At 39.3% G+C, this 19057-nt stretch overlaps 2 protein-coding genes across 3 annotated transcripts; one reads left to right on the top strand and one right to left on the bottom strand.

Annotated features, from left to right (window-relative positions):
- Positions 1-1003: 1003 nt before the first annotated feature.
- LOC131782616 (m-AAA protease-interacting protein 1, mitochondrial-like) lies at positions 1004-2307 on the bottom strand. The gene has a single exon (XM_059099364.2). It carries the CDS (start codon positions 2274-2276, stop codon positions 1506-1508), a length of 771 nt encoding a protein of 256 aa, XP_058955347.2. The 5' UTR covers positions 2277-2307; the 3' UTR covers positions 1004-1505.
- Positions 2308-2367: 60 nt separating this feature from the next.
- On the top strand, positions 2368-18700 carry LOC131782605 (phospholipid-transporting ATPase ABCA3). 2 transcript variants are annotated; one of them, XM_059099360.2, is made up of 18 exons: positions 2368-2513; positions 3919-4795; positions 5405-6028; positions 6510-6651; positions 7224-7418; positions 7838-8064; positions 8381-8699; positions 9120-9317; positions 10153-10528; positions 11125-11303; positions 11959-12127; positions 12559-12800; positions 13445-13624; positions 13888-14394; positions 14875-15059; positions 15354-15541; positions 16402-16572; positions 16977-18700. In XM_059099360.2, exons 2-18 carry the CDS (start codon positions 3956-3958, stop codon positions 17356-17358), a joined length of 5124 nt encoding a protein of 1707 aa, XP_058955343.2. In that variant the 5' UTR covers positions 2368-2513; positions 3919-3955; the 3' UTR covers positions 17359-18700. The 2 variants fall into 2 exon arrangements, with proteins under 2 accessions (XP_058955343.2, XP_066027037.1); XM_066170940.1 differs by having other exon boundaries at positions 2431-2496.
- The last annotated feature ends 357 nt before the right edge of the window (positions 18701-19057 follow it).

Raw genomic sequence — 19057 nt, 5'->3', positions numbered from 1 at the left:
AGCTTCTTTACCTTTTCTTTACCCTTTTGTTGTGTTTTTAATTGATTCTTATCATTGCAATTTGAAATAAATCATACATCATACTTTGACCAGCGACTGAAATCCAAGCAAAGAAATTATCCTCGCCACTAAATTTGAAATTTAAGCAATTGCAGAAAAGAATCTGAAAAAAAACTTCAAGTTTGGACAGGAGTTGAACCCAGGCCTCTCAAATGCTAGATAGGCACTACTACCCTTGAACTGAGCCATAAATCCACACATTGGGGGTGCGTGGGAAATTTAAATGGATCCTTCATCCAACTAGACAAATCTGATCACAATGTGATATTAATCATTTGTTGAACTTTGGATAAAAGTTACGTGAAGAAGGTAAGCTACAATTCAAGCAATTGCAGACAAGGAACCTGAATAAGCCTGTCCAAGAGATTAACTTTTTAACTCCCAAAATCTCATTAGTATTTCTCCTTACTGTCTGCCCTACAGTTCTTTTGAAGTTAGTTTAAAGAATTTGGTATTGGATCAAGTTATAATCCCCTAACTGATATTCTTCTTTATTATCATCGTTTGTCTGCTTGATATTGTATTAATATTGTAAGGAGAAATTCTGTCTTGGTCACTCATGGGAGTGACCAAGACAAGTTGAAGGGCTAAAAACCTCTTGAAGAGAAAATTAAATCACAGGAGGGTAAGTCAGTTGATTGAGATGATGTTTTGTCCTTTGGTTTCTTTTTTTTCCTTCACAGTTGATTCAAAGTGTTCTTTAACCCCTTTACTGAGCAAAACAGAGAGAGAGAGAGGGAGGGAGATAGGGGGAGACTGACCCCAACCTGCAACAAGGACAGTCTTAATACAGGTAATATTCTAGAGAAAAGCACTTTTTACCTGCTCAGCAAGAGATTATATCATCTTTGGCTGCTGAGCTATTGGCAGTGATAACCCCCTACACTGCAAGTATTAACATAGGTGGGATGGCAAAATTGTCAAACCATGTTGCATGGAAATTATCTTTATTTTCAAGGGCTATGCCACTAACAGAAGAGTCACTATGTCCACTTTACTAAGAACTGAGACTTTTAGGAAGTAATCTACTGGTACAGTTTGTTCTAATAAGATTTTAAAGGGCTTTATATGGAATTTTATCTCTCAAAGATGGTAGTGATTGTCTCTTGGGTAAAAAACAAGGGGAGAGTGCTCTAAATTCTCATGTTTTGCTACTTTTAATGCTTCAAATGCACAAATGTTTTAATAATAAAAGTATTAACCAATTTACATCACTATTCTTGAGTAAATGACTATAAATATATAAAAAAATTATATACGTGAACTGCGGGTTAAGAAATGAATATGAGAGTGATCATTGCAGTAATAAACACTACTTATTATCACTAGAAGTAGTGTTAATCATGGAAAAAATTGCTTTCATATTCATTATTCACAAGTATTGCTTTACATTAGTGTGTTCTGCGAAGTAACAATATAGTCAAATCTCTAATCCACATTAAGGGTCAGATATAGTAAATACTTATCACCTGCCAACCAGTAGCGTTACTAAGCGTATGACGTTTTCTAAAAGTTAAATACACTATCTTAGGAATATCTAAGTCAATTATCTTGACATTTCCAAGCTGCCTTTGAAACGCTCCCTTTCCATTGCCCCTTGTGCACACAAAGGCAACTGTTATGTTCACCTCAAAATGTCCCTCGCCAGAACTTAAAGTAGTTTCATCCGCTTCGAATCTGAATTTTACTTTCTGTATATTCGCCGATAAAATCTCTTTCAACGAAACCACTTCCTTAATTGGTTTATCATCTTTCATACTCATCAATGACTCTAGTAGTTCATTAGATACTATCTCCTGCAACTGGCTGTATTGTTCTTTGTTCAATAGCTGAGAGACTACACACAGAGCTTGCTTGGCGCCCCGGAGAAATTCCTTTTCATCGAATTCTGTATCCACTATGCTCTTTAGCAAGAACAGCTTCAAATTATTTGCAATCCAACCAAAAGGTCCCTGATTGAGGGATACTACAACAGGTTTTACCTTCGTGTGGACTTCATCACGGTCTCCATTTCCATCTTCATCGCCAGAAAAGCCTTTACCTCTTTTGGAGCACATTGTTCTTGTTATACGCAAAGAATAAGCAGATGGTGGTCTTAGAATCAAAGAACTGGTTTCAAAGCTCGAAGCTAATGCTCTATACCGCAAGTAAACCTCATTAAAGGGAAGTTTTTGGATTGTGAAATGAATTCGTCTAAGGCACGTTTGAGCCGCCATCTTTGCAGAAGAACAGGCTAGGTTTTCAGCTCGAAAGGAGAGGTCACTCAGTAAGTGTTTATTTTTAGAGCACTACGTAATGTAAGCCAAAATGCCGGTCACTTTTCTGTCATGTGAGTTGTGTGTAAGCTTTATAAAAGAAACGAAAGAAGCAGGAGTTCTGTCATTCTACGCACGTATCTAGCACAGCTTTCGACGCGAATGCAGCTCAGTTGACGGGGTAAGATTGATTTTATGGTAAGTGTCTGATCTTCAAGCAAATTACGGCCAGGTCGCGAATCCTCACGCGATTGCATTCCGTTATCCAATTCGTGTAAGTTGGAAGAACATGGTTACGTAAATGCCCAATTCATTTCTGCTTAATTTACGCTGACTCATCAGATTGTAGTTTTGTAGCTAAAGTCGTAGCTTGGTAAATGACATTCGCCTTACCTCTTTAAAATCTGTGGCTCTTTCCCTGGCCTCTAAGCATCCCTTCGCCTCTCATCGATATTCGTAGAATTATGATAATCACAAATCTCGTTGTTTTGTAGGTCTAGATATGTAAAATTTTGATAGCCTCTAACTTAGTCGGAAGACTTTTAACTTCTATATTACCGGCGTTGAGGTAGCAAGTAACCCGGTGACTAGACGGCTACACTGGCGTTGGAATAGAGGGAAATTTAGGATAGCCAGTAACTCAATGACTTAACAGCTACTCCTTTGCGTCCGTATAATGAGAAATTATAAGAGAGCCAGTAACGCAATGACTTAACAGCTACTCCTTTGTGTCCGCATGGTGAGAAATTATAAGACTTAGTGTAGTTTGATAGTCCAGGTGAGTGTAGTCATGAGAAGGACTGTTGTCAGATAGTGGTGACTGACGTTTCGACAACCTGAGCAGAAGTCATCATCAGAGTCAAATGGCTAGATTTCTCATTAGAGAAGATTTTTAATGAGAAATTATAAGATAGCCACTAACTCAATGACTTAACGGCTACTCCTTTGCGTCCATGTAATGAGAAATTATAAGATAGCCAGCAATGCAATGACTTAACAACTACTCCTTTGCATCTGTATAATGAGAAATCACAATATAGCCACTAACTCAATGACTTAACAGCTACATTTCCATTGGTATATAAGGAAATTCTAAGATAGCCAGTAACGCAATGACTTAATGGCTATATTTGTGGTGGTACACAGGAAAATTCTAAGATAGCCAGTAACTCAATGACTAATGGCTACATTTGTGTTGGTACATAGGGAAACTCTAAAATAGCCAGTAACGCAATAACTTAATGGCTACATTTGTGTTGGTACATAGGGAAACTCTAAAATAGCCAGTAACGCAATAACTTAATGGCTACATTTATGGTGGTACATAGGAAAATTCTAAGATAGCCAGCAACGCATGACTAATGGCTATACTTGCATTGGGACATAGGGAAACTCTAAAACTGTAACGCAATGACTTAATGGCTACATTTGTGTTGATATATAAGAAAGCCACTACCACGATGACTTATAGAGAATAGTGTGGAGAATATACATACTGATGATTGGGTGTAAAGTGTGAAGTAAAACTGGGAAAATCAAATATACAAACACCTTTATGAGAATTGTTAAGGATTGCTTTGATTTATTATCTGTTCATCAACAGGGATATTCTACTAGATAATTGGACTATCAGCTAAAAGATGGGAAAAGGAAAGCAATTTTTGCTGTTGTTGTGGAAGAATGTTGTCCTTCTCAAGAGATCTCCAGTGCGAGCTTTCTTTCAAATTTCAATGCCACTATTTTTTATAATAATTCTTGTCGTTCTGAGAGCCTCTGTTGTTAAAGTGGAACCTAAGCCAAGCCGTAACTATTCTGCATTTGACATTGTTGAATTACCACCCGATGTCACTCAAACAAAACTGGCATTTACTCCAAACACAAGTGATGTGAGGCAGATTATGGATTTGGTTGCAAAGCAACTTGTGCGTTTATCTGTTGTTGGATTCCAAACTGAGAAAGAAATGCAAACATTTTTAGTAAATGAGGAAGAGCAGAATAATGGCAACGAAAAAAAGAAAAGAAAAAATGTATCCCTTGGTGGAATTGTCTTCAATAGGACTCTCTACTCCAGAAATATTATTTATAAGATTCGCCTTAGTTCTAAAGCAAGGGGAAGTGGGAAACCATCATTTGGAGCATCTCCTTCAACATCCTGGCTCACTCAATTAACATTTCCAGTGTTCCAGAAGCCAGGACCTCGAACTGTAGATAATGGTTATGGTGGCCCTCCACCTTATTATAGTGAAGGATTTCTGTCTCTTCAACATGCTGTGGATTCTGCAATTGTTAAGTACATAGGAAACATTTCAGCCCTGAACACAACAGTGTCGATGAAACGATTTCCTTATCCTCATTATATTCACGATGAATTTGTGTTGGTTATTCAAAACTCTCTACCCTTACTCTTGATGTTGTCTCTTATCTTCACTGCCCTAAACATTGTACAGGATATTGTTTATGAAAAGGAAAAGAAACTGAAGGTGAGGTGACCAATACATATACAGCTTTTATAACCCTTTACTCAGAAGTGATTAACATGTAACTTCTCCTGCTAATGTCAATACATTATCCAGCAAACAGGTAATGAGAATACCCAAACTTATCAGATGGTTGTTATCTTGATTTAACACCAAATTCTTGTTACTAGTTTTTAGAGAAATGGTAGCAGCTAGGGGGTAGAATTAGAAATCAGATCTTGGCAGTAAAAAGGTTAACATTTAATTTATTTTTTTTCTTACAATTATGAATAGCTTTTACAATATTCAACTCTGCAGGCTCAGTATGGCACGTGTTTATGGGTGAATATGATATACAATTGCACAAAGTGTTCCTTTGTCTTAAATGCTCTTACAGCCAGTATTTTAACTCTCAAGATTTCATATGCAATTCTCCTCTTCTATACAATTCTTAGATGTGAGTTTGGGGAATTTGGCATTGAATCAACTAATAATCCCCAAATTGATATTTTTCTTTATTTTGACTTTCTGTCTGCTTGATATTGTATTGATATGGTAAAGAGAAGTTTGGTCTTACTCTCTAATGGGAGTCAAAGGGTTAATTAACTCATTTGTAATTCATTTTGACAACAGGAATCAATGAAGATGATGGGTCTAAATGGTTGGCTCCATTGGTTGGCATGGTTTACAAAGTACTTCATATTCCTTGTCATTACCATGGCCTTAGCAGCTGTTTTCTTCACTGTGAAGTTCAGTGAAAGGGGCCGCGTCCTGAATCAAAGCTCAGGCTCTGTCATATTTGTATTCTTTCTTCTGTATTCAATATCATCCATCATGTTCTGTTTCTGCATCAGTGTCTTCTTCTCCAAGGCAAATATTGCTGCGGCTGCAGGAGGGATCCTCTGGTTCATGAACTACATTCCATATTTCTTTATCCAACAGTCTTATGATACAATGGGTCTGGGAAGTAAGCTGGCAAGCTGCCTCCTTTCTAATGTTGCCATGTCATTGGGTGCTCAGTTGATTGGGAAATTTGAAGGGGAGGGAACTGGAGTTCAGTGGTCAAATCTCAATCGTGGGCCTTCCATTGATGATGATCTTACACTTGGTTATGTCTTTTGGATGTTTGCTGTGGACTCAGTTGTTTATGGTTTGATAGCTTGGTATGTTGAGGCAGTATTTCCTGGTGACTATGGGGTTCCACAACCTTGGTACTTCCCTGTTTTGCCCAGTTACTGGTGTGGAAAAAGCAAAGAGGTTAGGACTATCCCATTCATGTATTCTCAAGATTATGAAGTCAACTTTGAGTTTGGCAGTTATACCTACAGTAAAGTAAAAAAAGTAAAGCCTTTATACGGGCCCAAGTGGCCCATGGGGCCAGTGCTTAACTCCGGTTTTCTTTGCATGATCTACACAGTCATTATAAGAAACCACCACCTTGACTTATTATTATGTTTCCTGCAGCTATTATATTCCCTTAGTTTGTTTCTTCCAATTTGCCATTGGCTGTAAAGCATTTTGCACCTTTTCAACTCTCTGTAAGTTCTCTGTAAATATCTAACCACCAATGGCTATCAACTATTCAAGAAGACCACATACGACCATTTGTGACATTTTGACCCTACTTGAAAAACAAGCACTGCTAGGTAATCTCCCTCATTCCCCACCAATGCAAGTCTGTTCTATTATTATCATTTGACATATGTTACTATAAGTTTTGCTTCTAACTCTGTTACAGGTGGAAGTAGGCAATTTTCACAGTATGCAAAATGGCACCACACCTGCAGCGACTGCTCCTGAGTTTCTAGAAAAAGATCCTGTTGGTTTGGAGCGAGGTGTTGAAATAAGAAACCTGAAGAAAGTTTTCTCCACAGAGAAAGGTGTGTAAAAGCTACATTCAAATGTACTTTTAAGCGGAGCAGTTCAAATAAATAAGAAACCTCCTCGCTTGATGGTTTTCTACACTTTTTAATTGCTTTGAAAAATAGGGTATATCATGGTCTTACAATAGAATTATATGCTCTGACCCTTTTATTTTGAGTGTGATTCATACTTGGTTGATTAATTGTGTGTGTCCATGTGTAGTTGTTCTGATTAGTTAACTCTACCATTTTGGTAACCTCTATTTAGTTATTGATGTTTGTTACAGTACAATTTTATGGGTTATTGAGGTGCTCATGTTAGGAACAGTTGACTGAGAGTTATAATAATTTATACAAACCTGTTACAAGTAGCTTTATCCTTTTAACTGAAGAATGCGTGGAAAAATATTCTAAGTAACTACTGATTAACTGCTAGATTCTCCTTGAATTGTCTTGAATTCCCTTGTGAAATGCATGGAGAATTTAGTCGTATATCAGGAATTGCTTCCCAGGTTAGGGCTTCATACATACATTCCTTTTGTTACAAAACTTCACCAATTATTGGTTTTTTTTTTATTTCAAATCTGTAGGAAAGAAAACAGCAGTCAATGGAGTGTCTCTGAACTTGTATGAAGGGCAGATTACTGTACTTTTGGGGCACAATGGGGCTGGTAAAACAACACTGATGTCCATGCTGACTGGACTATTTCCTGCCACTTCTGGCTCTGCACTTGTAAATGGCTGTTCAATCAGTGATAATATTAGTGGTGTACGCAGCAGTCTAGGTGAGATATTATACTGTAAAACTTATTGATTCTTTCATTTTGATTCTGAAGTGTACTTAAAGAAAAAATATGAAGCTATTTGTTCAACAAGAATATGATTTCCTCCTAGAAAAGTTTGAGGACAAGTAGGAGCTGTTTGAAAACTGTATATGTTTGAAAGATGTTGCTCCTTCTCTGTATAATCAAGCCACTGCCACCAAAGTGGTATGAAGTTCATGGTCTAGGATCTTTTATAACTTATCAGAAGGGTTTCTTTAGAACTTATAGTAAATATACACCTGGCACAGGGAAACATGGGTAAACTAGTCATAAAATGTGTTAGTTTTTGTGAGTGGTTGTAAAGTTGGCATTAGATTTCTTAACCAATGCAGTGATGCTAATCTTGGTTAACAGAACCCTGTAACTTAACTTCTCCTCAGGTCTCTGTCCTCAGCATGATGTGTTGTTTGACCGTCTAACCGTTGAAGAGCATCTATGGTTCTTTGCCAAGCTAAAGACCCGCTCATCCTGGCAGGTGAAAAAGGAGGTTGACAGAATGATAGAGTGCATTGGTCTGTCAGACAAGAGACAAACACAGGCTCGTGCACTGTCCGGTGGCATGAAAAGGAAACTCTCAGTAGGAATAGCACTGATTGGTGGCTCAAAGGTAATAGTTACAGTCACCCTCAACCCTTTAACTCCCAGATCAAATTTGTAATTCTCCTTACTGTCAACCATACAATTCTTATAAAGTTAGTTCAGAGAATTTCGTATTGAATCAACAAATTATCCTCAAATTGATATTTTTCTTTATTCTCATCACTTATCTGGTTGATATTATAATGATATTGTAAGGAGATATTCTGTCTTGGTCACTCATGGAAGTTAAAGGGTTAAAGACTGGCTGACTTAAGAATACAGGTTTGGTGTTATTTTTCTTCATTATGCAGTCTGGAAATTTAGAAATTTTTACTTTTTTTTAGGTTGTGATGTTAGATGAACCAACATCTGGTATGGACCCATCAGCACGTAGGTTTACTTGGGATTTACTACAGCAGCATAAGGAAGGCAGGACTATTCTTCTCACCACTCACTTTATGGACGAAGCAGACATTCTTGGTGATAGGATTGCCATAATGGCTGAGGGCAATGTCAAATGTTGTGGCTCTTCTCTGTTTCTTAAGAACAGATATGGAGTGGGCTATCACATGGTCATTGTAAAGGAGCCCTCTTGCGACGTCTCTAAGGTTACTGCTATGGTCACTAGTCACGTGCCTACAGCTACTGTGGAGAGTAATATTGGTGAGTTTGTAAACTTTTATGCATTGACTCCCAGAAGTGATTAACATGTAACTTCTCCCTAAACTATCCATACATTATCCAGCAAATAGGTAATGGGAATAATCAAACTTATCTGGTAGAAATTGTTATCTTGATAAAACAACAAGTCATCGTAACTAAGTTACAAGGAAAGGTGTCGTAGCGAGAAGGGAGAGTTAACAAGGAGATCTTGGGAGTTTAAGGGTTAAGATACTGCTGGTTAGTTTTCATTTGATTGGTCGTACTTCAAGATCTCATCCAAGAGCGAAACATTTCGATAAAATTTCACTTGAATGCTCACACACTTCTGGCTTTATCCTCAAATATCTTCTCATTCATCAACGTTTTTTTTTTTTTAGTTTTGAACGCCTTTGTTAACTCATGATCTTCTTTTCTCTTCAGGAGCTGAACTTTCTTTTATTTTGCCAAGTGAAGCCACAGGCAACTTTGAGAATCTCTTTCTGGAGTTAGAGACCCGCCGCAAAGAACTTGGAATCGCCAGTTATGGCGCCTCCGTTACAACCATGGAGGAAGTTTTTCTCAAAGTTGGAGAGGAAATGGACAGTACTCTAAGCGATAAACTTCAGCAGAATAGCAAAGGTTGGAAATCTTTCGAGGATTATCATTACTTCATAACAAAACATTAAAAGTGTTTGACTAATTTTTCGTTCCAGTTCCTATTCACTTTTACAATGACCTTACAAAATTATGATGTCTTTTACTTGTCTGTTTGGTTTCTTTCTTGAAACTTTTGAAAAACCTCGTTCACTGTAAGGAATTAGAGCCTGAATAGTCACGAGAACATAGCGCATTACCAACCAATCACGAGTGCCTAACAAGCTGCCTGGGGTTCATTTTCCCGCGTTTGGCCAGTGTCGCATACTTATCTTGGCTAAACTTCCGTCACGTATTTATTTCTCACTCTCTCTAGTCTCCTTCGCAACTATTCTTCAGGAAGTCACGTGATATCTCTAATAACGGTTGCGAAGGAGCTCACATTTTCTTTGTAAAACGTTCTCTCATAACCTTAACTTAGGATTGGCTAGTTGCTCAAGTAATTCAATGAAATTTGAAATGCAACCAGTCTTGGTATGAGGACTGTTTTACAGGGATTTAATTGCATTCTTCTTCTTTGCCTTGGCTCTTTGTAAGTCTCCTCTGATATCGTAGGAAAGGTTGTGATTAGTCATCGTGGTGAGTACATGAAGTAAATGAAGTAGAATCGTTTTCCTCACGATGAATGAATCCAATCCTGACCTACCGACTGCATACTGGGAGTCGTCTTCTGGCGACACGGTCGACTGGTTAGGCGTCACCTTATAAACGGTTATAAATGATTACACTTCGTGAACAAGTGTCTTTTGTAATGAAGTCCTCAGAATCATTATCCGTCATCATGTTTTTGTATCTGTTACAAGGTTGCTTTCCTTTCTAGGAACACCGTCAGCCAACGGTATGTTGGATAGGGAAAATATACCTGTTCCAAGCGAGAAATCCTCCGTTATGGCACGTATGGGTACGTTGGGAGCATCCTCGGCCAGCTATGGCACATTTGGGGACTACAACAACTACAATCACACTTCCGGTTTCCGGCTGTTTCGTCAGCGGTGGTACGCAATGTTTGTGAAACGTATCTTGCACTCCAAGCGGCACAAGCTGGCTCTCATATCTCAGCTTCTTCTTCCTCTGGTATATACGCTGTTTGCTCTGATCAGTGCTAAGACCATTCCTCAGCCTACTGATTCTCCTCCGCTCACTCTGTCCACGCAGAACTTCTTGGACAACTCTGTTCCCTACGAGTGTGATAACAGGTAAATTCTTTTTTGGAACCTCTTTTAATTAATTGGACCATTTTGAGCATTGACTTTGGGACGTTATAAAATGAATTGCTTAGTTACGGAATCCTTTAACTGCTATTGGCTAAAACAACCACGACAAGCGGGATTTTCCACCATGAAATCAACAATAAGTTCTAGAGCAAGCGTGTAGTTCTCTTGAGTTTCGTAGAGCCATAACCAAAGTTATCACAACGGCCATTCAAACAAGAACTTGGGAAAACATCACAATGAGTCAAAATAAACTTAAATTAAATAAACAAGAAAACTGCTTGAGGCGTGAGAAAACGCAAGAGACCAAGGAAAGCACGCACTACGCACGTTGCTTCAAACCAAGTGAGCCCCCGATGCTCTAGCGGTTAAGGTTAGTGTTAGGAATATCGGGGGCTCACATGGTTTAAAGCAATGTTCCCTAGTGCTTTCCAGTGACAAAGTCACGATTGGTTTTGGTTTTGTATCTTACTGTGTGAGAGGGTGGGGCGATCATAAGCTCTTGCTTTTTCGCGATCTATCAAAAATATGAAGGCATATCAAGTTGCTTATTGGTTTGATCTGCTGGACATTTTATTTAGCACCTGCAGCTTGGCGGATAAGTACAGGACTCAGTGGTCTGATGAGAGCAAGACACATCCTGTGAAAGTCGAAGTCCATATGGGACAGTACCTGTTGGAAAAACCGAGCGAAATAGGAGTTGGCCCCTTCAACAAAAGAGACCTGATTGCAGCCACCTTCCAGAAACAGAACGATAAAGGTAATTTTTTTTAACAGAAGTTTGAACATGGCAGTTACGGAAAAAGGCACACGACAACAATTTACTTTCTGCTAAACTCAAGTCAAAATACTTGTGATAAGTTGATTCCTCAATATTGCACTGCACATCGGTCGGTCAAGGGGTTCGTGTTTATATAATAAGGAGTTTTAGATTTACGTTTGTGTCTGAATACGTGTGACCGCAAACGTCTAGGAGTCCGTGACCTGACTCCAGCGGTCACGTTCGCCGTTTGCCGTCCACGTTTGAACTTCGGGCAGGGCAGTGTCAGGTATTTCAACTCCATCGACGCTGGTTTTTCTTTTTGTTCGAAAATATGTCCTATAAATGTAAGTGAGGTGAAGTCTTTTCTTTATAACCAATCCGTTTTGGACGCTAGGAAACCAATCTTTTAGCCACGTTTAGTGTTTGAGATGAAGGACCTCCATCCTTTGTTTAAATCAAGATGGCGGCGCTCATGTTGATTTTTTTCAAGGGAAAGCCGACGTCGATCTAAAAAGCTGAAAGTCTCGAAATTTATAACTTCTAACCACAAACTGCTGATCGCGGTTCAACGTTAGCGATGAACACGCCAAACGTGGATCTAAAACTCTCTAATATTTCTATGAAGCTTACTTGGTTACCTCTCTTCCCTCAGTAAATGTCACAGCGTGGTTCAATAACCAAGCATACCATTCCATCGCGGTGTCTCTAGCAGCTGCTGACAACGCCATCTTACGGGCTGCTCTGGGCAGTAACTACACACTAACGACCGTTAACCACCCGCTGCCAAGAACTGCTAAAGAATCTGCAAATGATTTACAGCGGTAAGGATTGAGGCATTTTGTGAAGGATGGTCAAACGTTTGGTAAAATTGCCAAAAGTTACGTCATAGATTAATAGTCCTGTTACCTGAAACTTTTGCTATCTCAAATTTCTAGGTTTTGGTAACATGTGGTACTTTCCAGTTAGTTTTGGCTGTAGGTTCGAAGTATATATATGTATTTTGGTTACTTTGTCACAATTTTACCGGGATCGGTTTCTCGAAGCAACTCCAGGGAGAAGAAACATCATTGCTAGAATCGAATTAGAGAATACAGAATTTTTTTTGTATGTTATATTACGCTATGAGACCTCCCTCTCTCTCCAATCTTGGTTGTAAATTGGTGTAAACTGAAACCTCCAACTCGTCTTATTTATTTTGGTTGTGGTGAAAGCTTTTGATTCCAATCGGTTTACGTCAACGTCTTTATTTTAGCAATGGCGTCGGGTTCAATGTCGCGTTCAACATTTTATTTGGTATGGCTTTCCTGGCTTCAAGTTTCGTCGTCTTTCTTGTCCAAGAACGTTCCAATAAAGCGAAACACGTTCAGTTTGTCAGCGGTGTGGACCCATTTAGCTACTGGGATTCTGCGTATACCTGGGACTTGATTAACTTCCTCCTCCCAACGCTGTCTCTTCTGATCCTCGTGGCTGCTTTTGACGTGCCGGCTTATACAGGTTTGTTGTGAGCTTTAGTGATTTGACGTAAGTTTTTAGATGGGTTTACTAATGCTTGAAGTGGACAAATCAAATTTTACTCACTTCAGTTGACCAGTCAGGCTGTCACAACCAAGCTGTCACGCACGAGTTACAAACAACCATACAAGCTAATACGTCTCAGTGTTTCAAAAACATAAAACTCTTTCAGTAAAGCTAAAAACAGAATGTTAAATCAACAGGATACTATGTTTGAATAAGATTTGTATTTCAAAGTTTCTAGTTCTCTTACTGTGAAATTTAGCGCGGGAAATTGACGCGCGGCCGTTCGGGAGACCTTCCGGCATTGATTCCCACACGCATGCACGACGTTTGGCTGCTGTGTTGTACAGTACTTTACGGATCCGAAAATGATGACGCCGGTGCTCATATTAGCGCAAGAAAAGATGCCTACACTGCTTAATATGAGAACTGATATTGCCAATTTGCAACGCGCGAAATTTGAGATGTCACCAGTGTTTGGGGCTGGAAAAACTTGAGCCAGCTTTTGCCTTGGGCGAGAAAACTTGCCTGAGCTTCTCGGTTCATGAAAAAAGCAGCAATCACGGCCATGTAATGAGAGAGATTTTAATTGCTAAAACTCTTTTAATTTGTCGCATTTGAAGGTGCTCGTCTTGGCTATCTTTTCATTTTGCTGATGTTGTATGGCTGGGCGATTATACCTCTCATGTATCTCTTCTCGTTCTTGTATCGAACTGCATCAACTGCCTTTGTCGTTCTGACTGTCTTCAACATCATCACCGGACTGGCTACACTGTTGACCGTCTTTGTTTTAAGTATACCAGGTAAATTCCACTACGCCAGTTTTTGTTGCTTTTCTTTTTATGTTGTAGTACGCGGCTTTTTTTCGTTAAAAGAGACAGACAAGCTCTGTTATTTTCTGAGGACATCTGGGGAACATTCCGAGGAAGATGCAGATGTATCTCCTCAGGAAAAGTGCTAGTAGTATGATTGTGCTCAGATTGTGCCAAGATAATTTGCTCAAGATTAGACCCATTACCTCTTCGCTTTTATCGGGAAGAAGTTAATAACAAATTATGTTTTCCAGAACTTGACCTTGAGGACGTGGCTGATGGTCTCAAATGGGCTTTCCTCGTCTTGCCGAACTACTGCCTCGGCCAAGGAATTTCAGACATTTTCAATAACTACAATACATTGCGTCTTGTGGACCAGGAATGTCATTCCAAAGCAAAGTTTTTGCCCTTGGCAGACTGTGAAAAAATGGCCAAAGAATTTCTAGGCCCAAAGTTGAAGTTTCAAACGAATTATTTGGCCTGGGATAATCCTGGTATAGGCCGATACCTGGTATTCTTGGCTTTGGAAGGAATTGTTTTCTACTCTCTCGTGCTGTTGATCGAGTATGGTGCATTTAGCGCTTGCGCGCGTTTTTTTAAGCGCTTGCGCGCCTTCTCCGCAAACGTGATTGTATCTCAGGACTCGCACTCGGCCGATGATGACGACGTTCTAGAGGAGAAGGAAAGAGTAATGAGGTCTACGGACAAAGACGATGTGCTCGTAATCAGGGAGCTGAGCAAGGTTTTCTATGGAAACGGCCGTAAGTTCTATTTCAACCTTTTTTTTGCAAGAAAAATAATATATTGTAAAACGTAACGTCGCTTTTATTTCATTGCCCCTCAGAATTTAACGAAGCTATCGAGTTTTTAGGGAACTCCTCAAGTGACATCACCTTTTTTTTAAAGACTTGTTAAGCATTTTTGAACCGTAAGGTTGAAATTTACTAAGTACCAGATACTAGCGGAAGACTTCATTTATGATATTGTTAGGATTCTAAGCTAGGTTATTGACTTAGGAGACAAGACATGTCTAACCTATGAACAATGAGACACGTAGGCTTGTGGTTGAGTTTAGTTTTACGTCTGATTGGTTGGAAGAGTTCTCTGTAATAATCACATGGCCTGGTAAGCAAAACTAGTGCAAACCTGAATAAGTTTCGACACTCAGTTAAGAATTGCTCTCAGTCCAAGTACAAATTTCTAGAGACGCTCAATCGGTAATCATATTCTTTATGTTCTAGGTCGTTCTCCGTTGGTTGCTGTGGATAGTTTAAGTCTTGGTGTCCCTATGAATGAGTGTTTTGGTCTCTTGGGAATTAACGGAGCAGGGAAGACCACAACCTTCCGCATGTTGACTGGTGACGAGACAATGACATCCGGGACAGCTCTGGTCGAAGGGTTTGACATCAGGACCAACATGAACAAGGTAAGATGTCTTCAATGGAATGCTGTTGAAATTTCTTTTGGGAGTCAAGATTTGGGATCTTAGGTCTTTTTCGAGGTTTTACTGGTCCATTGTGTTGTGTTCTTGCGTAAAATACTTTACCCTCACTGTGCCTAACCTGCGATGAAGTAACATCTCACCCAGGAGTAGAGTAGTAATACTTCTAGCCGCTTCAATCGGTAGAAACCGGGATAAACTTCGGCTGAATGAGCCGGTAGCGTTCACATTTAACTCTTGATACTTTGGTCAATGACCACTTGCCCTCTGCGTTTTCAGGTTCGGCAGCGCATTGGCTATTGTCCCCAGTTTGACGCCTTAATCGATCAGATGACCGGAAGAGAAATTTTATATATGTACGCGCGGCTTCGTGGCGTACCGGAAGTCATAATTCCGGATGTTGTGGATACTCTCATTCAATCGTTACTGCTTCAGGATCATGCTGATAAAGTAGCCGGTTCTTACAGGTTAGTCGTTTCTCCTGGGTGACATCAACAAAGGATGTATGATGTAAAGCCATATTCTTAAAGGTGAAGGCTGCCTACAAACGTCGGCAGCAATCGTTTTGTACTCAAGCAAAGGTGTTGCACGACCAACATAGCCTTTAATTTACCGTGATTTGATTGGTGCAAGCAGCATCCCCCAATACCGGGAAGTGATGATGCGAGCAACAAAAATTACTGAGGAGAATGTGTTGCCTTTGCCATGGCATCTGCAAATGGTTAGACGTTCCATTCCACTCGGATAAGGACGATAAACCGAAGGCCCCGTCTCTTGTCTCTTCTCTGTACTGGTTAGCAGGGGATGTTAAGAAACCACATGTACTTTTCGCAAAGAGAGGGAACTTAGCTTCTGGTGTTGTGATCTGGCCTTGATTCCGAAATAAGGGACACCTTCGAAAGTTTCCTTTAAATATCGTAAACTGCTCAATGCAGTCTGGCCGAAATCCCCCACAAAGTGTTGTAAATTAACCCTTTAACTCCCACAAGTGACCAAGACAGAATTTCTCCTTACAATATCAATACAATATCACGCAGACAAGTGATGAGAATGGAGAAGAATATCAATCATGGAATTATTAGTTGATCCAATACCAAATTCTCTGAACTAACATCATAAGAATTGTATGGCAGATAGTAAGGAGAATTACTAATTAGATCAGTCTTGGGAGTGAAAGGGTTAACTCAGAATACCTTACAAGGAGGAGAGTTGATAAAACTGTTATACTGCAAACATGAAAACAAACTCCACACCCTAATGCCGGGATTTGATGGATACAGTAAATTTTCCATCGGTTGATTAATGCGTCATAACTTTCTCTTTCTAGTGGTGGAAACAAACGCAAGCTGAGTACAGCCATATCACTGGTAGGGGACCCTCCAGTGGTATTTCTGGATGAGCCCACGACTGGAATGGACCCAGTGGCTAGGAGACTATTATGGGATGCACTGTCACGTGTACGGGCGGATGGACGATGTATCGTGATCACGTCACACAGGTAGGTCTCTCTATGGGTTCCTAATACCATCGTGATATAAAACTCTCGTCTACCCGTTTGTAAGTTTTACTGCTCTAGTATGCCTCAGTTTTGAGCGGTGATGAATGAAGCTTTTATTCAACAAATTATTACTCTTGCTTATACGATGATTTTGCTCTTCCCAGTATTAGGGAAGAACAACCAAATCAGTTGGATACCACTCCGATTCTTTTTTTTTTTTAAAGTGTTATAGATCCTTTTCTCCCTACGCCCACCTGAGCCTCGTCCCCAGGGTCTCCCTTCTTTCCGTCCGAGGCTCGGTTCTTCATGGGCACTCTTTTTCTTTGTCCAACGCGCGTGACAAGACGAAAAAACATCTTTATCTATTTTCTTTACCATTTATAACAACTTTTTCTTGCTTTCAGTATGGAAGAATGCGAAGCTCTTTGTACCCGACTCGCCATTATGGTTAATGGACGTTTCAAATGCCTCGGAAGTCCGCAGCACCTCAAAACCAAGTTTGGTGAGGGATACACTGTGTTGGCAAGAGTGGGCAGCGATACACCGGATACCGGACCGCTGAAACAATTTATTGAAGGTACATTCCCTGGCAGCGTGTTGAAGGACGAGCACCAAGGCATGGTCCACTATCACATCCGTGACACCAGCGTATCGTGGGCTCAGCTGTTTGGAACAATTGAGCGGGTCAAGATGAACTACAACATTGAGGACTACTCTGTTAGTCAGACCACATTGGAGCAAGTATTTTTGAACTTTGCGCGAGGTCAGAGAGCAGAAGACGAGTAAACGATTCTTAAATGAAAAGAGATAGATATTGATAACAAAAATTTTAAAATTCTTACATTTTAGAAAATTTTGATTGCTTTATTATTCTATTATTTTATTTCAATTTAGTACCATACGAAAGACAAATATTTTATTACGGTTTGAAGAGAATTTATCAGGAGATATCTTTACAGAGTAGTGGGCGCTCTGGGAAATAGTTGAGGTTTTCGAGTTACCCGCAGCAGTGTACTTGACCAAAAAGGCATGCCACGCCCTGCACCCTTCCTACACCCTTCCTGACAACGCGCGCTTTTATTTATTTATTCACTTGATACGAAAGCAAAGTTGTGAAAACAAAGTTGATGCATTTTGTCGAGGTTTATCGTTTCCGTGAGAAGTAAAAAGTTGTCACTACGATATTTTTTTCAGAAACAACGACGATAACACTATCTCATTGCACTAACTGAGGTTACTTAATTTTAAGTCTTAATTTTGGGTTGAAAATACGACATTAAGAAGTGCTCAGGTCATTTTGACCCTCGCGTGGAAAACGGTACAGCTTGAGCTGTCGTCAGTCCAAAGAGAATTTTGCTGGAATCGCGCCGTCGCAACATCAAGATATTGTAACTTGGATTCAGATTACTTTGTGATCAGAAGAGAAGTTGACTTCATTTTTCTTTAGCTTCAAGAAAAATAACGTTATCAATTCTTCTGCTCGCGAAGTGTAAAACGAAAGTTTTTAGGGTTGATATTCCCTTAGCATTTTGTAGAAGGTGCACGTGTGAAATACCTTTTAATCATCAGTATCTTTAGCCATCTTTTTTATCTTCTTACTTAATTTTTATCAGTATGAGGTTATTCTTAGTTATCAAACTGCAGTTTTCTTAAAGTTGAAGGCAATTTTGCCGATTCGTTTCCAGTTTTCCGTTTTTGATATTTAGAGATAGAAAGACAGGGAACTAGTCAAAATTATTCAGTACGTCGGAAATCCCAGCAACGGCGTTCGCAGGAACAGCAGTCATGGAATATGGACAGGGAGGTCCATTCTCGTAATTTTTCCTTCCTCAAGGATTTCATAACAATTGAATTTAAAGCTGTAGGCGAAAAGTAGTATAAAGCAATTAGACGTTTCTATCAGGAAGTTTAGATGTACAGGGTTTAGATAATACGGAAAAATGTTTGGAAATTGTATTACGTACATACGATGAATAATTAGTGGTGCATCCTTATATATAGTTCACTTAGTGAAATCAACTGAGACAAATCATAAGGTTTGTCCGGACTAAATTTATATCATTTTTTTTTTCGAAATTTATAGATAAAACACTTTCTTGTGTCATAAGAATAATAATGATAGCATATTTTTTTTAATTTTGAAAGTAAGAAAATTTTTGTATTAAAAATAGGTTTTTTTAAAAATTTATTTTGCTGATATTTCTTTATATTACAATGAGCCTGAAGCCAATGCTTGCTGTTGGTGTCGGTACCAAACTAGCAGGCAACAAGCGAGGAACATTTTCTGCTCAGATCCGGGATAAGAAAAAAAAGAAAACAAGAAAAAAAGACGAAGATAAGTATTACAAAGGCAACTTAAAACAAAGCAAGTGAGTTACAGCGAGAATTTTTTATCTTGATCGAAAATCCCTAGGGCAAAGAGTCGGCGTAAAGAAAGTTGAAAATACGAGAAAGGGTTAGCGGCAAAGTTCTTAAATTTAACGGG

The sequence above is a fragment of the Pocillopora verrucosa genome, chromosome 8 (assembly GCF_036669915.1).
Source record: "Pocillopora verrucosa isolate sample1 chromosome 8, ASM3666991v2, whole genome shotgun sequence".
Classification (NCBI taxonomy): domain Eukaryota; kingdom Metazoa; phylum Cnidaria; class Anthozoa; order Scleractinia; family Pocilloporidae; genus Pocillopora; species Pocillopora verrucosa.
The sequence above is the reverse complement of the archived record's forward strand: the minus strand, read 5'-3'. Positions and strand labels throughout refer to the sequence as shown.

Bases quoted from the DNA above. Each gene is read 5' to 3' on its own strand.
- LOC131782616 (XM_059099364.2), bottom strand. From the start codon at position 2,276: ATGGCGGCTCAAACGTGCCTTAGACGAATTCATTTCACAATCCAAAAA.
- LOC131782605 (XM_059099360.2), top strand. From the start codon at position 3,956: ATGGGAAAAGGAAAGCAATTTTTGCTGTTGTTGTGGAAGAATGTTGTC. The intron at 8,065-8,380 runs GTAATAGTTACA...ACTTTTTTTTAG, and splicing joins CACTGATTGGTGGCTCAAAG to GTTGTGATGTTAGATGAACC. The intron at 9,318-10,152 runs GTTGGAAATCTT...TTTCCTTTCTAG, and splicing joins ACTTCAGCAGAATAGCAAAG to GAACACCGTCAGCCAACGGT.